Raw genomic sequence first — 22,689 nt, 5'->3', positions numbered from 1 at the left:
GAGTTCTCAGCAGTTGGTTGCCGATGAAGCCGCGGCGTCGGCTTTGCTTCCCAAATGTTGCGCGACAGAAAGAAAACTGCAGGCGGGGGTTCCGTTTCGGCGCCTGCAAATTCACCCGAGTTGGGGGGGGGAAAGGAATCCAGAAGCGCAGTGCATTTTTTCCCCCAATTTCCAATGAATTATTTATTTATTATCCATTTGTCAACATTTGTCGAGGCAAATCAAGGTGAACATGCTGTTTATAGTCCTTGATGGGGAACGCCGAGAAAAAAAATGTCATACATTGCCGATCGAGGGTCCAATTTGAGTTTTATTTATTTATTTATTTTATTTCGTCGAGCATGTATTAGATAACAGATATAAGTATAAACATAATTATGAATACATGAAATGGATACGAATAAAAGGGAACATTAGGACAGGGACGTTAAGTAGGTAGGTAGAGTTGGAAGTGTCCTTTGCCTGTTGAAAGCCCATGCAGGAAAAATAGTTTGCAAATAGCCCTGTAACATTATTTACAATTAAAATTCAATTTTGTATAGTTGCTACATACTGACACTTTTTAAGTCTGAATTTGAAAAAAATACTGCAAAAACACGTCAGAAATTCCTGTCTTTCTGGCTGCCTTATTAGTGATGGTCCTCCATTTCAGCTTTTCTGATGTTCAAGAGGTTGCCTCTTTGTTTGGAAGAATATAGCAATAGCATTTAGGCTTATACAGGTGGTCCTTGACATTCGACCACAATTGGGTCCAAAATTTGTGTTGCTAAGTGAAGCATTTGTTAAGTGAATTTTGCCCCATTTTGCGACCTTTCTTGCCACAGTTAAGTGAATAACTGCAGTTGTTAAGTTAACAACACAGTTAAGTGATTCTGCCTTTCCTATTTACTTTGCTTGTCAGAAGGCTACAAAAGATTATCACATGACCCCAGGACACTGATTGTCATAAATATGAGTTAGCTGTCAAGTATCTGAATTTTGATCATCTGACTATGGAGATGCTACAGAGGTCATAAGTGCGAAAAAATGTCATAAGTCACTTTTTCAGTACTGTTGTGACTTTGAACATCACTAAATGAACTGTTGTAAGTCAAGGATACCTGTACTGCTTTGCAGTGCTTTATAGCCCTCTAAGTGGTTTACAGAGTCAGCATATTGCCCCTAACAATTTGGGACCTCATTTTACCAACCTTGAAAGGATGGAAGGCTGAATCAACCTTGAGCCAGTCAGAATCTAACTCCAATTGGCAAAATTAACCTGAAATATTGCATTCTAATCACTGCCACCATGGCTCTATTATTAAGTATTAATCTTGGATCAAAAATGGAGAACCATTCCAATGAGGCATTGTCAATGGTGTTGGCATTTTCTAAAAAGATTTTTTTGTGCAGTTATCCCCCCAAATCTACAGGTGATGCTCCTTAGATCAAAACAATAAGATACCAGTAGAAGACACAAAATCCAAATGGCTCTGCCAACTGAAATAAAGAGCCTAGGGAGGAATATGGCAAAGTGCAAAATAATCTGGAATTTTAAAAAAGAGGGTTAGGGAATTATATCTTTTTAGGGAATACAACAATTTCCATTTTACTTTACTTTAAATGTTCATTTACGAAGCTGCTCTACCTGCATTTCAGCAAAGTTATGGTGATATTGGAAACAGTCTTGGTGAACAAGTGACAAGGTTGTTTTAGGCAGAGGGCTGGCTTTATGAGAAGAAACTATGAAAGGTATACTGTGTATATGAGCTATCACTAAAAGTCCTGCTTGGTCAAAATTATCTAGGTAACCAAGGCAGCGGTGTTGATCTTTAATTACCCATACAAATAAGCATTATATCGGGAATTCTCTACCAAATTTGGAAAAGAGAAACCCTCTTGAATTAAGAGACATATACAAGGAAAGTCATTGCACAGAGACCTCTTTCTTCTCACACACAAACTTAACTCGTGTATCACACCGAATGTCATTCCAATTTCCCTCTTTATATAGGACAGCACAATCTTCACCATTTTTCCCATTATTATTGGGTTCACCTGTTCTCCAGCTCCTGAAAATGGGGCAAAATTCATTATTCCTTTTTAAATTCTGTTAATCGCAAACATATCTTCCTTTACTAAGAATCTTTATACTGCCTGGGTACATGGTATTACAGAAAAGCATAATTGGTAACTTGTATAGTATTGGCAAACTAAATACTTGAAGGATATTTCCTTTTATTTTTGCCAGTCATCTATCCATTTTTCCATAACATAATTTCATAAATCTTCTATTTCATAAAACTCCCAGATTTGGATAAATAAAAATATTAAGTAAATAGGAAAGATCTAAAAGATAAATCCTCCAAAAAGAACACAAGAGGGTGTTAGACTACACCATAATGAGACAAGATAGGAGAATTCCAAATTAGTGTTGTCAATTATGAGAAGGTTCCTACAATGTCTTCCTGAACATGGCTGAATTAACCACTGTTCATCTGTTACATAAATCAGAGATTTCATTGACCCAGGTCTACATCTTTTCCATATCCATCCATTTATCATATCCATTTGTGACAACATAAAGGACACGAAATTCTGGATTGAAGTTGTGAACAATTTGGGCACTGCTGGTAATTAAGAGAAGGGGCAGTTTTCTTCCCTCTTCAGGTTTTAGTTGATTCTTTTATATGCTTGTATAATAATTACAATGCTTTTTATTATTTAGCATTAATTTTTTATTGTTAATCACCCCGGGTGTGAGAAAAGAAATAATTGAATGAATACTCTTTGCTTCAGTGTCAGCAAAAGAACTCAAGCTAGAACAGGGGTCCCCAACCCCTGGGCCACAGCCCACTACCAGGCCATGGCCTGTTTGGGCTGCGCAAGCAGCAAGCAAGCGCATGTGTGCGTGCAAAGCTTTTTTTTTTTTTTTTTGATTTATATGCCGCCCTTCTCCGGAGACTCAGGGCGGCTTAACAATGCGTTAAGCAATAGCCTTCATACTTTTGTATATTTATACAAAGTCAGCTTATTGCCCCCACAAACTGGGTCCTCAATTTACCCACCTTAGAAAGGATGGAAGGCTGAGTCAACCTTGAGCCTGGTGAGAATTGAACTCGCAGTAATTGCAGGCAGCTGGATGTTAAATGCTGCCTTAGGAGGCATTAGCCTCCTACGCCACTCAGGCTCCTTCCCTTGCATTAGCAGCTCCCACTTGCCCTCCCACACAAAGCTCCCCTTACATGAACAGTGGCCACTTGCGCTCGTGCACGAAAGTCTGTTTGTGTGAGTGGTGGGCACATGCCCATCTCTCACACAAATGGAGCTGTGCACGCCCGCCTGCCACTCACAAGGAACTATTCCCTCATCTCCCTGCTGGGCCACTAAGCCAGAAAGGTTGGGAACCGCTGAACTAGAGTAAATATGACTCCAGATAGCTCAGCAAGTTTCTAATCTATGTGACTCCTAAAATGTATGTATGTATGCATGTATGTATGTCTCTCTCTCACACACACACACATGCACACATACCTCAGTTCGCCCAGTGGTGATCCATCAATCCAACGCCAAGTTCCTTCTTCCTCTGTATCATTTAAGCCAAGCCAAATGGATTGTTTTAAAGTCTCAATCACAAAATCCTAGGAGGAAACATCTCTGTTCAAATGTCATGCAAGTGAAATCTGCAGTATGTCTATCTCTTCCCTGCCTGCCTATCTCTTGTAACATGCCATTCTAGCATTTTTGGCATTTTATAGAGCATAGAATATACTAACAAATCATAGTACAATTTTAAAGCAAATAATGTTAGAAAGCCTCAGTGGCGACAAGAAGCAAACAGGAATAATAAAATAATAATATAATAAAATAAAAGTGGTGCAATGCTTAAATTAAGAGAATGCTTCCAGAAAAGTTCCATTTTCAATAGTTTTCTGAAAGCCTGTAGGGAGGGGATGACTGATTTTCATTGGGAGGCCATTCTAGAACTTTGGTGCTGCCACAGAAATGAAGTGCCTTCTAATTTTGGTCCTACTCAGCTTGGGCTCTAACTGAAATATCTTAAATAGTAGTCCCCAGAGACTGGAAACCAGTGCAGGCCCACAAAATCAGTATTACATACTTCCATCACTGGAACCTAGTAAGTATGTGAGCTGCCACATTCTGGATCAGTTATCAGTGGCAGTTTCTATATAGATTGGGATCAGTCTGATATAAAATACATTGCAGTACTCCAAGTAGGTGGTGGTGAAGGCATGAATCATTACAAGCAGATCAACATTGAAGTTGACAGCAAATCTTCATGTGCAAACAACAGTTCTATATTACATGGATACAATCTCTGTCTTTTCCATCCAAACTCTCATATTGACAGTCTTCACCCAGGGTGGTGATGTAAAACTGAGTGTCACCAGCATGTTGATGATAATGGACCTTAAGATCCTGAAGACTCATACAGTGGCTTCATATAGATATTGAAAAGCATGGAAGGGAGGACTGACCCCTGTGACACCCATCTGTTATGGCCAGTGGATTGAGTTCTCATCCCCTACTACCTCTGTCTGAAACTGCTCAGGAAGAAAAAGGTGGAACCACTGCAAATGGTGCCAACAATAAGGGGTCCTTGGTGCTTTCTGAGCTTCGTTGTCCAAAGGTGCATTTTCAAAAGGCAACTGGACTCTCTTTGTTTTTCCTTGAAGACGTTTCACTTCTCATCCAAGAAGCTTCCTCAGAACGGCAGAACCGAAGAAGCTTGTTAGATGAGAAGCAAAACGTCTTCAAAGAAAAACAAAGAGAGTCCAGTTGCCTTTTAAAAAAGCACCTTTGGGATAACCATGATCTGGATGACTGAGAATCTCCTTAGAGAGCTTGGTTGTTTTCTTGCAGATGTTTCATTACCCAAAATAGGTAACATCAGTGCTAGTGCCAATAGTCTCTAACATGATAGTCCAGGTAGGATGGTTGATGATATTAAAAGTCAGCAAGAAGCCCAAAAGGACAGGTAGGGGCATACTACCCCTCTGTCTGCTGCTTGCTCCCTTTCCACTTCCCTTTATACTTTATTACCAGTATACCCTTTTATTTTGGGCCAATGGGCACACTGGAAGGCATTTTATGAGCACAATCATGCAACAATTGCCATGGGATGGGGGAGCTTGCTATTCACTAAATGGCTGAGTGTGGCCCGTTATAAAACACCCACTTATCTGGGGCTTTTTCTATTTCTGTGGTGGAAAAAAGCTAAATGCACATTAAAGGGCAGCAAAGAGACACACCAAACTCCAATTCTTGGCTGCCATTTAACAATTGTCCTGATTGGGCAGCCCTATATTTATCAGAAGGGATATTTATTTATTAGATTTTTAGTTCACCTTTATTACTTTGTTAGAAATTCTGTTTATATATTGCACCACAGATCAAACAAAGACTATAGTCACCATATGCTTTACTGCTTAATTGTTTAACTGTTACAGGAAACAGGAAACTCTACTTAGAACAAAAAAACTTAGAGTATATACCATAGATCCAAACTTGTAAACACTGCCATTTACTGGCTAAATACTACTGTAGTTGTTGCATAAAGATACAAGAAAACTGTATTCCAACACTTTATACGTAACTTCAGGCAACAAACATACATAATACTCCTTCTCTTTCCTAGTTTTTTCAACAACAACAACCTTGTGAGGTTGTTTCCTCCAATCGGGCTCATTTCCATATTGCTGTGGCTGACATTTGCTATCTTTCTAGGCAGATAAAAAAGGTGTTAAAAAAGCCCCTGTAGCTGCTAGATATTTTTATTTTCAGAGAATGCCAGTAAGGTTTTTGTATGCACCCACAATATTTTTGATCAATAAAAATACTATCAGGCAGTCCTCCACTTCTGATCACAACTGGGAGTAGCATTTTTGTTACTAAGCAAGGCAGTTGTTAAGTGAGTCATGCCCAATTTTACAATCTTTTTCCAGATGGTTGTTAAGCGAACCACTGCAGTTAAGTGAATCACATGGTGTTTAAGAACATCCAGCTTCCTACATTGACTTTGCTTGTCAGAAGACACCTGGGAAAGTTGCAAATGGTGATCATGTGACCCCAGGACAATGCAACTTTCGTAAACACATGCTGGATGCCAGGTGTCCAATTTGTGATAATTTGACTGGGGATGCTGCAATGGTTGTAACTGCAAGGACTGTTGGTAAAACATTTTATTCAGTACTGTTGTATCTTTGATATACTTAAATGAATGGTTGTAAGTGGAAGACTATCTGTAGAACAATATATGTGGTGTCCAGCAAAAGAAGCAGAAACTGGAAAGAGAAGCTTGAATAAGTGGAGGAAGAAGACTTTGTGGTTGCACTTAGCACAGTTGATTCAGTTAATCCAATATATACAATATCCAAGATATACATTAGCAACCCAAACTGATTTTCACAATGCACAAAGCTAACATGTAGTTAGCTAGTTTATAGTTCATTGAGTCTATATGAACACAATTAGCATAGAACTACAGTAAAAGAGGCAAGGGCAAAACAGTATTAGTCTAATCTATGCAATTCCTGCCTAAATGAAAATAATACTAGTAATATTTTTTACAGGTGTGTATTTATATATGAGCATGGCACAAAGCCAAGTTTTTAAATAATAGCTACTATGTGAAGTGGCATATAAGTGTAAGTGCTATTTCTAAGTGCTATTAACTAAGGTGCTGAATGCTGATACTTGGTTTCCCTTTTCAGATTCTACACAGGAGGCAGGCAGTGTGAAAAGGTTAAGATGAGGAAGTTGTACTACAAAGAAGGTGTACAAGAAAAGAATAAAGCTATTTCTTGCAGGAATATGTAGAGTTTACCTGCTCTTGCTTGGTATTAATAATGACAAGGTGAGAATCAAGATCAGCACATTTTTCTCTTGCCATCTTCCAATTTTCTTCTGTGTCAGAGAAGTAGTAAACATTTGTCTGAAACTTCCGCCATGAAGTATCTGAAACAGGAAAGTTGTACAGAAGAATTGTTTTAAAATGGGGGCAGAGACTCCGGGAAGAAAAAATTGGTGGATTGAAGACAGTTCAATAAAAAAAACAGAGCTGGCAACAGGATAGAACAGAAGAATGAAGAGCTGGTGAGTAGACTAGCTCTTCGTATCTGTCTGAAAAAAACCAGAAAGAACCCTCAAGTACTCCAAACTGTTGGTCCTTGCAAGGAAATTGCAAGGCAGCAGTTTGCAAATGATTTTAGGCACTGAGAGATGAGGAAATAACCACGTTACTCAAACCTTGGTCATCACTTTAAAAAGAGCCCTAAGTTTGTATCCTTCCTTTTCTAATGACATTTGGAAACTGCTTGTTAACTACTTTTCATCTATTAGAAATTTTTGGAATGACAAATCTGAAAATACTGGATGAATCTGCCTTCAATCCTTGATGAAAGAAAATTTTAACTACCAGTTTAAGAACTTTTTTTACTAAACAGCAAATGGTTGATTAAAACTTTGATTTTTAAAAAGCTTCAAATAAACTAAGGGCCCAGATAAATTTGAAACAAGATTTTGGAATTAATATAGAACTAACTATAAAGAATCCTTCCTGTGAGAAAGTATGTTTGTTTGTTTTGAATTAAAAAAAAATAAGGGATTTGGGGGTTCTCCGAACTGCACAGAATCTTAGCTAGAGGTTCTCCCGAACCCCTGCGAACCCCCAGCAGTCCACCCCTGGTTTTACCTGAGAAGAAAGAGACTGAGTTGAAAGTGGATTTACATCTGGCTGCAAGAACGGCAGGAAAAAAGAAAAGGAAATTACCCTGGACGTACAAAAGAAACTGGCTGATATTTTAATAATTAAAAGTCATATACCAATAATAAACCAAGAGAATGACCTGAATAATTTTTCTATTTTGGATTTATAAAACAGATTTGCTAAAATTTCAAATGTTATAATATGGTTTGAATGGACTAAAGATTAAATTTGTTAGAAGTAAAAGGGAAGAATATAAAGTTGGTTTATTTGATCAGGGTTAAATAGGCATTATTTCTAGTAACTTTTAATGCACTTAATGGCTGATATTATGATTGAAATGATGCTGCTTTAAGGATTTGTTTGTAGGTAAGGGATGGGACATGAAGAAGATATCGTTTGTTATATTTGAAGAGAAAGTGATAAATTACTAAAATTCCTTATGTTTGCTATACTGAAGGTGGGAAGACATTTTCTTTACTTTATTCCCATTTTTCTTGGTAATGAAGATCATTCATTGATCATCATTGGCATCCTTCAGTCTCAAAAGACTATGGTATCGTGCTCTGGAAACAGGTCCTAAAACAGCATCTAGTGTGACTAAAAAAGGCCAATTCGAGAGTGGCAATCCCTTCCACACTGAGGGCAGATACATTCTGTCCCCTGCCCAGCCCCCAGATTTCACTGGTTCTGGGACTGCCTCTTTGCCTCAGCCTGCCGAGGCAAGATTTCCCAGTTGTTAATGTCCATTCCCAGGGCCTTTAGGTCCCTCTTGCAGATATCTTTATATCGCAGCTGTGGTCTCCCTCTGAGGCGCTTTCCCTGCACTAATTCCCATACAGGAGATCTTTCAGAATCCAACCATCAGCCATTCTCATGACATGCCCAAGCCAGCGTAGACATCGCTGTTTCAATAGTGTATACATGCTAGAAATTCCAGCACGTTCCAAGACTGTGGTATTTGGAACTTTGTCCTGCCAGGCGATGCTAAGAGTACATTGGAGACAGCACATATGAAAGGTGTTCAACTTTCTCTCCTGCCGTGTGTAAAGGGTCCAAGACTCACTGCAGTACAAGAGTGTGCTCAGGATGCAGGCTCTATAGACCTGGATCTTTGTATGTTCCGTCAGCTTCTTATTAAGCCATACTCTCTTTGTAAGTCTGGAAAATGTGGTGGCTGCTTTACCAATATGTTTATTCAGCTCAGTATCTAAAGAGAGTGTGTCAGAGATAGTTGAGCCGAGGTACACAAAGTCATGGACGACCTCCAGTTTTTGTGCAGAGATTGTAATACAGGGAGGTGAATCCACATCCTGACCCATAATTTGTGTTTTTTTCAGGCTGATTGTTAGTCCAAAGTCTTGGCAGGCCTTGTTAAAACTGTCTATAAGTTGTTGAAGGTCTTCAGCAGAGTGAGCAGTGATGGCAGCATCGTCAGCGAAGAGGAAATTCCATAAGCATTTCAGCTGGACTTTAGACTTTGCTCTCAATCTAGAGAGATTAAAGAGTTTTCCATCTGATCTGGTCTGGAGGTAAATACCCTTTGTTGCAGTTCCAAAAGCATGTTTCAGCATGACAGCAAAAAAGATCCTGAATAAAGTTAGTGTGAGGACATAGCTCTGCTTCACTCCACTTTGAATATCAAAGGAATCTGATGTTAAACCATCAAAAACTACAGTGGCCTTCATTTCCTCATGAAAGGGCCTGATGATGTTGAGGAGTTGAGGTGGACATCCAATCTTGGGGAGAATTTTATAAAGGCCGTCCCTGCTAACCAAGTCAAAAGTCTTGACTTTTGGTAAAGAAGGTCTGAGAGGGCTCGCAACTTGGGCGTCCTCCTGGATGCACGGCTGTCTTTAGAAGAGCATATGACGGCCGTGGCCAGGGGGCTTTTTATCAGGTCCGCCTGATACGCCAGTTGCGTCCCTTTCTGGATCGGGACTCCCTACGCACGGTCACTCAGGCACTCGTCACTTCCTGCCTGGACTACTGCAATGCTCTCTACATGGGGCTCCCCTTGGGGTACAACTGGAGGCTCCAGCTGGTCCAGAATGCGGCCGCGCGGGGGATTATGGGAGCAACAGGTCGCTCCCATGTGACACCTCTCCTGCGCGAGCTGCACTGGCTCCCGGTGGTCTTCCAGGTGCGCTTCAAGGTGTTGGTGACCACCTTTAAAGTGCTCCATGGCTTAGGGCCGGGGTACTTACGAGACCGCCTTCTGCCGCAAATAGCCTCCCACCGGCCAGTACGCTCGCACAGAGAGGGCCTCCTCAAGGTGCCGTCCACCAGACAATGTCAGCTGGCGACCCCCAGGGGGAGAGCCTTCTCTGTGGCGGCACCCGCCCTCTGGAACGACTTCCCCCTAGAGATACACATGATACCAGACCTCCGGACTTTTTGTCGGGCCCTGAAAACTCATTTATTTCAACTAGCTGGGCTGGCTTGATCCCATCCGTTTTGGTTTTAATTTGAAAATGGTTTTAATTGGGTTGTTTTAAATTGTGGGCCGAAATTATTTAATTACCTTTTAAATTGTTTTTTAAATTTTGTATGCTCTGTTTTATCTCGGCTGTTCACCGCCCTGAGTCCTGCTGGAGAAGGGCGGTATACAAATCAAATCAAATCAAATCAATAAAATAAATAAATAAATTAAAAGGGGTTAATTCCCAGCTCACATGTATTCATGTGGAAAAAGGAAGTAATAATCAGCTTCTCTTCTCAAACACTATAGTGGATTGCTAAATCCAGAGGGTGGAAGGTTGAAAATTTCTTCATATTCTTGTTGTGTCTCCTCTTTTGGAATACAATACTCATGGTTTCACTGCCATGACCTAAATTTCAGAAGGTACCTCATCTGGACTCCACACCTGGGGTGGGATAGAGACAAGGGAATCCCATCCTTGCTTATCTTTCTGGCTTTGTGTTTCAGGGGAGGCTGCAACAAAAGAGGCTCATTCAATTCCATTGCATACATGTTGTGGATTGACAATAAAGGTTTGATTAGATTGGATTTCTGGCAATTAAAAGATAAAAATATAAGAAGTGGAACAATTCCAATTATGCCACCTTCTAGCTGAATGTTATATAGTAGATTCTTAGAATTATATGGGGCTAATGATCCCTCCTTGTGAGATAGAACAATCTTGGCAGAAGTATACCAAACTTTATATAAAAAGAAAACAAAATGTGAAACCCATTTTAGGGTATATTTTTGAGGGCAGAATTCCTTCCAGCTATTCAGGCCACAGTCACCTTGTTCCAGAGGCACCGCAAGGAGAAAATTAGAGGGGAGGGCAGTGATTTTTCAGTCAACATACATTCATTTCTTCCCTTTGAGTCTGCAGCCAGCAGTCTGCAGTCTTCCTTCACAACACATGCATATTTCAACATGATAGAAGGTGTGCCTCTTCAACCAGGCTAAAACAGAAATTAAATAATCTTCTTCTATGTAACCTATGTAAAATGCTGAATCAGATTACAAATAGTTTCCTTTTAATTCTGAGTGGCCTCTGATTACAGCTAGATTTCACTGGTCAGCATCCTGTGCTTGAGACATACTTTAAATTCCAAGCATTTTAATCTATGTACCAAAAAAAAGCAAAATGATAATTCAGTAGGACTTCACCAACAGAGTGTTCCAGTGTTGGATGCTACAGCCTGGCAGGGTGAAAGAAAAGAAGGTTTAACATTTGTAGCTCTTCTCACCATTAATTCTTCCATTGCTTTCCACTCCTGGTTTGTTGGTTGGACCAAAGGTGGATGACATAATAAAGATTGGGGAAGGATCTGGATCAATGGTGAAATCCAAATTTTTTTACTACCGGTTCTGTGGGCATGGCTTGGTGGGCGTGGCAGGGGAAGGATACTGCAAAATCTCCATTCCCACCCCACTCCAGGGGAAAGATACTGCAAAATCCCTATTCCCTCCCCACTCCTGGGGGAAAGATATTGCAAAATCTCCATTCCCATTCCACTTCTGGGGGAAAGATATTGCAAAATCCCTATTCCCTGCCCACTCCAGGGGAAGGATACTGCAAAATTCCCATTCCCTCCCCACTCCTGGGGGAAAGATATTGCAAAATCTCCATTCCCACCCCACTCTGGGGCCAGCGAGAGATGGTACTGGCCAGTTCTCTGAACTACTCAAAATTTCCGCTATTGGTTCTCCAGAAGCAGGTTAGAACCTGCTGAATTTCACCCCTGATCTGGATATCTTGCACCACAAAATTCATATGCTCTATCAAATGCAATTCCCCTACAGTTTTTCCTCCCTTCCCTTCTCTTGTCTCTCTTTGAAGATCAGACCTCTGACATGAGACCTGTAGATATTTCCAAGGCTATTGTGATACTGTCCAGAAAAGTTTATCTTATAAATTCATGCTCATGGAATTTGCAAGCACATTGAAGCTAGGTTTATTGTATATCTTCTACAAAGCCTTGATTCACTTTAAAATTATTTGTGAATAGGATCTAATGGCTGGGGTCATAGAGCATGCAAAACTATATGCTTCAATCAATGCTTTGGTTAACATGAGAGAAGGCCATTCCAAAAGTAAGAAACAAGGGTGCAATCTGAGCTCCATAATGTCTTTGAAGAGCATATGAACTAAATCGCTAACACTTTTTTAAAAATGAATTAATGTGTTTGTGAATGAAAAGTAAAGTATTATGTCAATTCCCCTGCCATATGTGGATGTAGAGCAATGTAAACTACTTGAAACAACTAAATGTATCACTATATATTGTATATTGCATCAGGCTGTAAAATGTATTTAATTCTCAGAGATATGTGACCTGATTTTCGTTGAGTTCACACATTACACTAAACTATATTGTAATATGTTTGGATCGGGCTTAATTGGTTGTCTGAACCCCAGTCAAAGAGATTCTTCTGTAGAAACATATTAGATTTGTTATAACTTAAGTCTAAAGCTTCCTTACTACTTTATTCTTCAAGCATATGTTGAATGGAGGCTTTTGTTTATGAATTCTGGTCTCTTATTGTTTTTCCTGATGGCATGTCGACTTGTTTTTTATATTTACCTTTGCAATTTTGTAGTCTACCTAATTTTCTTTCTATTCTGAGTAGTTGTTCTTCCATTTTCTGCAGGCTGACTTTTCTCTTCTCATCAAATTGTTGTTCTAAGCTTTTGAGTTTGGTTATAACACTCGTCTCTAGTTCTGTGAAATTGAATGGTGCTGGGGAAGCATCACAGACTTCTTTTGTGGAGATCAAATTTAGTGATCTGAGTTTTGGAAATATTGAAATATCTGGAAGGAAAAGAAAGAAATGCAATTTCACAAACTATACTATATTCTTACATGCAGCTGGAGCAGAAGTGGGTTTCAGCAGGTTCTGACCAGTTCTGGAGAACCAGTAGTGGAAATTTTGAGTAGTTCAGTGAACCGGTAGTAAAAATACTGACTGGCCCCGCCCCATTTATTCTCTGCCTCCCAAGTCCCAGCTGATCAGGAGGAAATGGGGATTTTGCAGTAACCTTCCTCTGGAGGGAATGGAGATTTTACAGTATTCTTCCACTGCCATGCCCGCCAAGCCATGCCACGCTGACCAAGCTACACCCATAGAACCGGTAGTAAAAATTTTTGAAACCCACCACTGAGCTGGAGGATACTTCTGTGTCCGCAGGAGCCAAAGCAGGAGTGTAGTGATTGAGAGTAATCTGGGTGCTTTTGCATGATGGCTATTTTTCCCAACTCATGTCTCGGCACTCGGATTCCACTGTGTTAACTAAGACTGTGCTGATGGAATTGGTTACGAAATATTTCCCATTTAGTGTTGAAAGGCAGGAATTATGCTGGAAATGGGTTATAGATCAAAACGAGTTGGCAAAAGAGCAATCTGAGACAGACAGCTATAGGTACTGGGTCCATACATTAATACTCACTCCTCCCCAGCTTGCTGACACCATCCCTTCAGTGGTTGAATTCAATTTTTTTTACTGCCGGTTCTGTGGGTGTGGCTTTGTGGACATGGCAGGAGAAGGATACTGCAAAATCTTTATTCCCACTCCACTATGGGACCAGCCAGAGGTGATATTTGCTGGTTCTCTAAACTACTCAAAGTTTCTGCTACCAGTTCTCCACAACCTGCCAGAACCTGCTGAATAGCACCCCTGAATCTCTTATATGTTTAAGCACAACTGATGTTTCTTTTCCACTGAATGTCATTGCCCTCCCCCATTGCTTTCATCTTATGGAACTGCCATGTCCAGGGTGGTTGCTTCACTAGTTTTTGGTAATCACTCACTTGAGAGGAGGAGGAGGAGACTAAGGAGGAGACAGACACCAGTGAGGCTCAAGAGAACACCAATTCGGTTTCTTTTCCAGTACTTTTTCCATTGGATTGGAAAAAAGATGGATGGACCTGCAGGGAAAGAGAGCCACAACTGATACAGCCTGGATTAAAACTCAAAAAACAAGTGAGAATTAAACCCAGACAAGGGTTTGATTGTGTGGTCACCCTGCTTCATTCACAATTGTTTAGAAGCATATACTTGCATTTATTCAGGCATCATGTATGATCCAGAAAAGAGGGTGCAATAGCTTTGCCATGCCTTTTGATAGGGGAATACTTTCTCACAGGCTTTCCACACTAACAGCCCAAATATTTCTGTCTTATGTTGAAATCCATAGCACTATTATCCCAGCATGTATACATTTTTTAAAAATCTGAAGCAAGTAGAGAACATCAGACAGTCATTCTGCCTTGAAGGTAGTCAGCAGTTAAATATTCTTTGTTCTCATCCCACTGGTTCCATCCCCCGCTTGTGTGGTTTATGAATTAACACAATTCTTCTCACCTTCCACAAAAGAAAAGGACTTATTCTGTTCCTACCACCATCCACATATCTGGCTGTGTACATTATCTACCTTCATCCAGTATCTTCTCAAAAACAAAAATAAAATTCAACTTCTGAAAGGTTGCTGTAGAGTAGGGTTGGGGGGGAAGAATCTCAATTGCAAAAACAAAACAAAAAAACAAAACAAAAGTAGCAATAGCATTTAGATTTTTATATACTGCTTCATAGTGCTTTACAGCCCTCTCTAAGCAGTTTATAGTGCCACCATATTGCCTCCAGCAATCTGGGCCCTCATTTTACTGATCTTGGAAAGTTGGAAGGCTGAGTCAACCTTGAGCTTGTCAAGATCGAACTCCTGGCAGTAAGCTGAATTAGCCTACAATACTGCATTCTAACCATTGTGCCCCCAGGGCTAGTAGGCGCTCTATAGCTCCACGTTCTTGGTGATGTAGCAAGAAACCTGCAGGTAGAAGGCCTTCTCCTGTAAACTTTGCTGTTATGGTGACATGATGGCATAGGCCAGGGGTCAGCAACCTGTGGCTCTGGAGCCGCATGTGGCACTTTCACCCCTCTGCTGCGGCTCCCTGTCATTCAAAATATGCATCACAACTGCCAGTGTGCGACACCAGCCGGCACGCTATTTCTTGAGCTTTTCAACCTCTGGTAGGCCAACCATGGATAAATCCAAGAAAAGAAAAGTTTCAGAAGAAAACAGAACATTTAATTCAACTACATATGCTAGTTTTATGGCCGCTCAAGAAATAATCAGGCACGAGCTTCAAGCTAGATGGAGGGAAGATCAAAAATTTGGTGTTATGCAAAATGAGGAAAATCTGGTGAAACAGATTAGAGATCAAAGTCAGATGCATATTAAAAGGTTGTATAATGCATTATTGGAAATAGATTCAGAAACGGAATTGGTTAAGGATTGTATGATAAAATGGGCACAAAACTTTCAGGAACCAGTGATGATGGAAACGTGGGAAAAGATTTGGGTCAGAAATGTTAAATTTACGCAAGCACAAAATTTGAGAGAGAATTTTTATAAAATGTTTTATAGATGGCACTTAGATCCTAAAAAATTATCATGTATGCAATTTGCAAGCTAAATATTGGAGATGTGAATGTAATGATGCAACCTATTATCATATATGGTGGACCTGTAAGAAAATCAAGGAATTTTGGATAAAAATTTGGTGGGTGATGCAGAATATTCTGAAAAGAAGATTGAAATTTACTCCTCAATTGTTCCTATTGGGTATAACTACAGACTGTACAGTATCAGAGACTAAATTGATTTCGAATTTAATATCAGCAGCTAGGCTGTTGGTAGCGCAATATTGGAAGAAGGACTCTTTGCCTACTATTGAAGAGTGGATACTGAAAGTAACGAACCTAGCAGAAATGGCGAAAATCTCAGCGTACTTGAAGGACTATACACAAGAAAGATAAGTATCGGAATGGAGAAGATGGATTGATTATATTCAAAATAAGTATCAGACAAGAAAATATCAAATAGCTTATGAATGAACGTTAAGTATTAGAAGTATTATGTTATCTATAGTGGAGTTAAGGTTTCAGGGGGGGAGTTAGTAGTCTGAGGATAAGTAGGTTAATCTAGTTTATGATTGTTAAATGAAATACCTTGTATTTTGCTCTGGGAAGTCTGGGGGGGGAGGGTGGGATGAGGGGAGGGAAAGGGTGGGGGAACATGGGGGGAAGAAAATTCTCGTTTTTTTTGTAAAACTTTTCAATAAAAAAAAAAGAAATAAATAATCAGGCACGGGAAGGGTTTTGTGGCTCCTGGTGTTTTCTTTTCTGTGGGAAATGGGTCCAAATGGCTCTTTGAGTGTTTAAGGTTGCAGACCCCTGGCATAGGCCTGATAACATGCTAAATTTGCATTAGAGAATCCTTTGTGAGCAATGAGCTGGGCATGAAGGAAGATTAGGTTTGAAAAAGCAGGAAATTGAAACCTCCGTGGACAAGATGATGAGTCCCATGTATGACTAGACTACAGCCTTGGTAAGACTTCAGTATAAATCAGATTGGCCTCATGGGCTGCAAAGCATGGCTGAGGTTTCCAGTGTTATAATCAGTGGTGGGATTCTGCCGGTTCTAGGGGGTTCGGCCGAACCCTTTGTTAAATTGCTGGCTCACCCCGCCCCTTGCCCCGCCCCTCCGCACCACTATTTATTGCCAATAAATAGTGGTGGGCGAGGGGTGGGCGAGCCAGCAATTTAACAAACGGTTCGGTGTTTTTTTGTAATTTTATTGGCCCGCGGAGCTTCAGAATAGGCTAATTAGCCCCTTGATTCTATCGGCCTCCCGACTCTCAGCTGATTTGCTCTCAGCTGTTTTGCTCAGGGCTCTGCTGCTTGCTTGCAAAGAGTGCAGATTTTTTTCCCCCTATCTATGCTGAAAAACAAAACTGAAAGTAAAAGCCTGCTTTACTGTTGCTGCAACGTTGGAAAATTAGGCAGGCAGATTTCTTTTCTTTTTCCTCACCAAAAAAGGTAGGTGCAAACTACCTTTAGTGGAAAGGTAGTTTTCCCTAAAGAGGTAGTTCCTCTTTAGGGAAAAAGAGGAGAGTTCAAGATTTTAAAACACAAAAGAAAAAAAGCTCTATTTAAATAGGGAATTGTAATAATTGAGATACTATTAATTGTATATTGTGTTGAAAGCAGAAATGGTTAAATTGTGGTTTGGAGGAATATATGGGGGAAATTATTTGGTTTATTATTATTGGTAAATATAATTAATTGATTTGTAAGAAATTGGATTGCTTGGAAATAATTGGAATATTCATGTTCATATTGATTAATATACAAAAAAGATAGTTATATAACTAATTGATTTATATTAAAATGTTGAATTTATATTAAACAACTGTAATATTACATAATTAACCAATGTGAGGATGGATATAAAAATAGATGACAATGAGAAGGGGTATAATATAGAATAGAAGGGGAAAATTGAATTTGATTAAGATTAGAGATGAGGATGAAGGGTAATATTGGTTTTTTTTTAAAATAGATAAGGAATAAATATGGCAAAAAGGAAATATAGAAATTGTAAATTTAATTGAAATGACTAAACACTTTTTAAATTTGTGAACTGGCCAAATACTCTATTCAAAGAAAATACATTGTATGTTTGTATGTGTGTTTCTAATTACTGCTATTTATTCATATTTATTCTCTTTTATTCTTTAAAGTTTAACAATTCATTCTTTATCTTAATATCTTTCTTCCATTTCATCTTTTTTACTGTACAGTAATCTTTCTCCTCAAACCTACCACCTCTCTCTTTTCTTTCCTTCTTACTTTCTCTTCCCCCCTTCTTCTCCTCCTCTCTTCCTCCGTCTCTTACCCTCACTCTTACTCTAATTTCCCTTCCCTTCCTCCCTTCTCTTCCTTCCCTCTCTCTCCTTCTTTCTTCCATCTCTCTTCTCCTTCCTTCATCCCTCTCTATTGCTGTATCCTTTTGTGCATATGGATTACTCAGAGGGCTGAAAAAGTTATTTTTGACCGGTCCTCGCACTTTTGACCAGTCCTCGCACTTACGACTGTACTCACATTTTATGTTTTGTGCCCTATCTTGTCACTGTGGTGAAGACAAGTAGTGGTGAAATGACTGACACAGTTGTTAAGAATGCCGCAACGGGCATAAATGTGAGGAAGGTCATAAGTGCGAGGACCGGTCAAAAATGTGAGGACCAGTCAGAAATGACTTTTTTCAGCCCTGTGAACAGTCCCTATGTGCATACGGACTAGTCAGAAGGCTGAAAAAGTTATTTTTGACCGGTCCTCGCACTTTTGACCAGTCCTTGAACTTACGACTGTCCTCACATTTTACGTTTTATGCCCTATCTTGTCACCATGGTGAAGAGAAGTAGTGGTGAAATGACTGACACGGTTGTTAAGAATGCCGCAATGGGCATAAATGTGAGGATGGTCATAAGTGCAAGGACCAGTCAGAAATGACTTTTTTCAGCCCTCTGAGTAGTCCCTATGCACATAGCCACGCCCACCCAGTCACATGACCAGCTAGCCACGTCCACCCGGTCACATGATCACCAAGCCACACCCCCAACTAAGCCACACCCACAGAACCGGTTGTTAAAAATATTGAATCCCACCACTGGTTATAATAGTGTGAATAGGTTAACAGATTTTGAAAGGAAAAAACAATCCTTCATTTGGTAAAGTGCAGGATAATACATCAGGCTAGATATAGAACGATACTTCTCTTGGACAGACTGCCTGTTTTTAGAACATTCTGTAGTAAATTGAAAAAGATTGTTTGAACTGAAAATATTGCGTGAATTGAAAAAGGCTGCTCCTGTAAGAGGTGTAGAAAATCTCTTGCAGAAACAATTTTCTCTGCAAATATTGTTTCTTCCTTCCATGTGAATAGTCACCAGAAAGGGCACCAAATCTCAAGCAATAAAGTGTTTACTTTCCATTTTAGAGAAATGGAATATGACACTAAGCATTTTTCAAACACACAGTGTATATATACTGTAAATTGAAAACTTGTATACCACAATTTACTTTTCAGAATGTTGAAGTGCAATTGTAGCTCACAAAATACAAATGCAACGTGCACACAAAATGTGAACATTTAAAAGCAGCAAACAAAACCTATGTTTTAAAGGAACATAACGTATGCACAATATAATAGGAAGAAATAGCTTGAAATAACATTTTCTAGAAACTCTAGAAAATGTGCTTTGCAAGGACGAATGTGCATGGAAATTGATATATTTTCAGATTGACACCCCTCCCACCCAACTTTCTGCATTTGTAAAATAATAAAAAACTGGAAAGCAATGAATGGGAAAAATAACTCTGAGCTTATCTTCATTGGCAATTCCAATTTTACTCCCCGAGTTCATGATATTGGTATCCAAATTACAATTTAAGCATCCTTACACTACTATTTCTGTTCTGCAAAATATGTGCCAATCTAAAACAAAATATCAAAGAGAGTGAAGACAGTTCTTTCTATTGCCAAAGCTGAGGCTAGATTCTGTTGAAGACTCCTCAGAAGGAAAGGCTCTGAGTGAAATTGAAACAGATTTAGTATTAGTAATACGGATATCATACCGGTAACAGCTTTTGTATCAGGATCCAATGGTTTAGCTGGTGTCTTCCTTTCACAAGGTAGCGAGATACTGTCGTAGTTACTTTCTATGCTGCAGTTATCATAATCTGTTCCAAAGTGAATGGAATAAGTTAACCTCAGGATTATGAAAATTTTTGCACAAGGATTGTGCACAAGGTGCACAACATTCTAGATGCATGCTATTCTTTAACTTTGTATTGCTCAAGTAACACAGTAAATTTCTGACTTAGTTCTTGCTCATCCTTACAATATACATTTGGCTTCCTCTAGAAACTGAGCATCTTCCTTTTTTTGAGGCGGGGGGAGTTTGATCAGACAAGAAAAATTAATGGCACTCCACTGTTTTACCATCTTCTCATTCCTGGAAATAGCCAAGTCAGCTTCTGCATCACTGTGTGAGGGTTTGTGTGGTTGCATGTCTGATCTCATTCACTCAGCACTTAGTCTATCAAGAGAAAAGGCACAGGAACTCATATTTGCTGAATTTGAATGTTCCCATATCACTCTCATGATCAATATTTTGCTACCAACTGAGATGTTAGAAGGGAAGCCAATGCAAAGGAATCAACTGTTTTAAGTAATGCCTCCTGTTTTATGCTATAGGTGCACGATGAGGAAAGCACTATTTGGCACTGAATCAAAATACAGTATATGCAATACAGACAATAAAGGCAGCACATTTTTGTCAATATAGTTTTCCTGCCAACTCAAGGATGGGTTGGTAGACCACAACTCAGCACAGGGAATGGTCCCGTTATAAAAAACCATTAGTGAATCTTCAATGGAGATATTTGTAGAAAAGATACATTGGAGGATAAGGCTCTACATTCTTAATAAGCAATAAATATGAAGAAACTTGAACAAGAATAGCTTGCGGTTCTAGAGCAATTTTTTCTTTACATAACTTTTACAAGTACAGGAATCTTGTCCTTTTCTCTGTCTGACCATTCAAAGTAGCTTGTGGTCTCATCCCAGATTTCCATTCAGCCTTTCATTTCCCTCCTGGATCTGATGATCAAATCAGATCCCATGTTCGTATCTTTCCATCCTGCTTTAGATACATTTTCCATATAGATAGCAGTCTACAAACCAACATTACAGCCAGTGAAGCCCATTATATACATTATGAAGTATGCCACATCACATCCTCCCTCCTCCTCGGCCAGGTTTTCACTCAATTACCTTCATTGCTGAGCCCACTCTGCTCTGCAGGCTCAGCAGGAAGAGGACGCCAAACCTTGCATGGAAGATCTGCTTCTTTGCTTATTGTGTTGTCATACATGGCTTCTGGTTATAGACTTGAGAAGGAGAGAAATTCTGAATGGATTAAAATAGAGCTCTCAAGTTCTCTGGGTTTCATTTCTCCAGGAAGTCATCAGATCTCCTTTTCTTTTGCTTCCTTTTTGTAGACAGGTGTGTGGTAATACTGGGACAACAGCTGTTGTTGAGGCTACAATCAGTTGTGGCTGCAGCTCTTTCAGAAGGCTATCCTCAGAGGTGGAAAAGGAGTCCACAGGACCCCAGAAACCACTTATCCCACAGAAGTGACCCAATAAATCAGGACTGCTGCTTCAAATCCAGGCCATTTTTTTAAAGCTTATGGGGAGTGACTGCTAGTGATGTAGAATTGAAAGTTCTGGAAGACACAGAAAAGGCAGATTTTGCAGGGAAGAGATTCATGCTAATAATTTATTTAATAATTTGGTGATGCCATCCTCTTAAGTACTCCTGAATTGTAAATAAAACAAATGTGCATGGGCTAGGCTGAGGGAGACGCATAAAAGCTCTATTTAAAAAAAGAATAATCTCCATTTGAAGCTTCCAATCCATCAGTGGAAAGATTGCTTTGAACCAGTCAACACCTGATAAAGAGTAAATAGTGTAGTTCTGGGACAACCCAAATTAATTCAATAAGAAGAATAGAGCCTGGCTAAAGGAGCAGTGGTGGGTTGCCCCTGGTTCAGACCGGTTCTATAGAACCGGTAGTAAAACCAGCGTGAGGCTCCGCCCACTGACCCTGATGTCATGAGAAGCGATCTGCGCATGCGCAGAAGCAAGGCACACACGCGAGCGAAGCGAGCGCACATGTGCAATCCCGTTGCGAAGCGGTAGTAAAGGTAAGTAGAACCCACCCCTGTAAAGGAGGTAGGTAAGAACAAAACAGAAGCTGAAATGGTAGAGAAAAAGACAAGAAAGATCAATAATTGGTCAGCACCAGGTGAAAATGAACTGCTCAGTTTTTAGTTGAAACATCTGACTGGTCTACACCCATTTGTTGCCAAGCAGTTTAACAACTTAGTGTAAAGAGGTAAAATTGAAGATTGGTTAACATCTGGCAAAACCTACCTGATAATGAAAGATCCAACAAAAGAGGAAGCACCAGGTAATTACAAGCCAATTACCTGCTTATCAAGAACTTTCAAATTTATAACTGGTGTGGTAGTTGATGTAATCCAACAGCATCGAGTTAAAAATAAGCTGTTTCCACCTGAGCAGAAAGGAAACTGCCCAAACACCAAAAGAACAAAACATCAGCTCCTAACTGGCAAGTTGGTTGTAAAAAACTTCAAGGCAAGATCAACTTGAAGGTAACTTGCTTTAATCACAAGAAAGGATTCAAGTCCTTGCCACATGATTGGATAATCAAGTGCTAGAAATACCCATTGTTGTGAACAACAAATAATATACCATCACTAATATGTTGGTAGTTTTGCAATGAGGCATTTTCCCCAATAGATCTAAGAATGGTTGTTTGTTGCTGTATGAGGTAGGAGTGGAAGAAATGAAGTCAGATTAGTTTGTAAGAATGAAGGTGAATTGCCAATATCAATGTTATTTTAAGCAAGACCAAAAAAACAGGCTGAAAAGTTAACAAGTGGGCTTTAACAAAAGTATTATATGTAATGCCCAGAATTTCCTATCAGTGATTCCTAGATAGAAATCCACTTCTGCCTACCTTATTAAGAGTATTTTCCGAGATTATTGACAGGATTCAGAGGCCTTCTTCTCAGATGCACACATCTCACTTCAGA

General features: G+C 39.6%; 1 protein-coding gene across 1 annotated transcript; it reads right to left on the bottom strand.

Moving 5' to 3' along the window:
- Positions 1-292: 292 nt before the first annotated feature.
- LOC117676580 (uncharacterized) lies at positions 293-20,939 on the bottom strand. The gene is made up of 7 exons (XM_034436137.3): positions 20,840-20,939; positions 19,639-19,743; positions 13,974-14,090; positions 12,749-12,976; positions 6,827-6,957; positions 3,514-3,620; positions 293-2,051 (listed from the first exon to the last, which is right to left on the bottom strand). Exons 1-7 carry the CDS (start codon positions 20,937-20,939, stop codon positions 1,907-1,909), a joined length of 933 nt encoding a protein of 310 aa, XP_034292028.1. The 3' UTR covers positions 293-1,906.
- Between the last annotated feature and the right edge of the window lie 1,750 nt (positions 20,940-22,689).

The sequence above is a fragment of the Pantherophis guttatus genome, chromosome 2, assembly GCF_059756535.1.
Source record: "Pantherophis guttatus breed Tessera chromosome 2, ASM5975653v1, whole genome shotgun sequence".
NCBI lineage: Eukaryota > Metazoa > Chordata > Lepidosauria > Squamata > Colubridae > Pantherophis > Pantherophis guttatus.
Note: the sequence above shows the minus strand (reverse complement) of the source record. Positions and strands in the feature narration are given on the sequence as shown.

Coding starts and splice junctions, on each gene's coding strand:
- LOC117676580 (XM_034436137.3), bottom strand. CDS start 20,939: ATGTATGACAACACAATAAGCAAAGAAGCAGATCTTCCATGCAAGGTT. Junction 19,744..20,839: donor GAGTGGGCTCAGCAATGAAG/GTAATTGAGTGA, acceptor ACTTTGGAACAG/ATTATGATAACTGCAGCATA. Junction 12,977..13,973: donor TCTCCTCCTCCTCCTCTCAA/GTGAGTGATTAC, acceptor TTTTCCTTCCAG/ATATTTCAATATTTCCAAAA.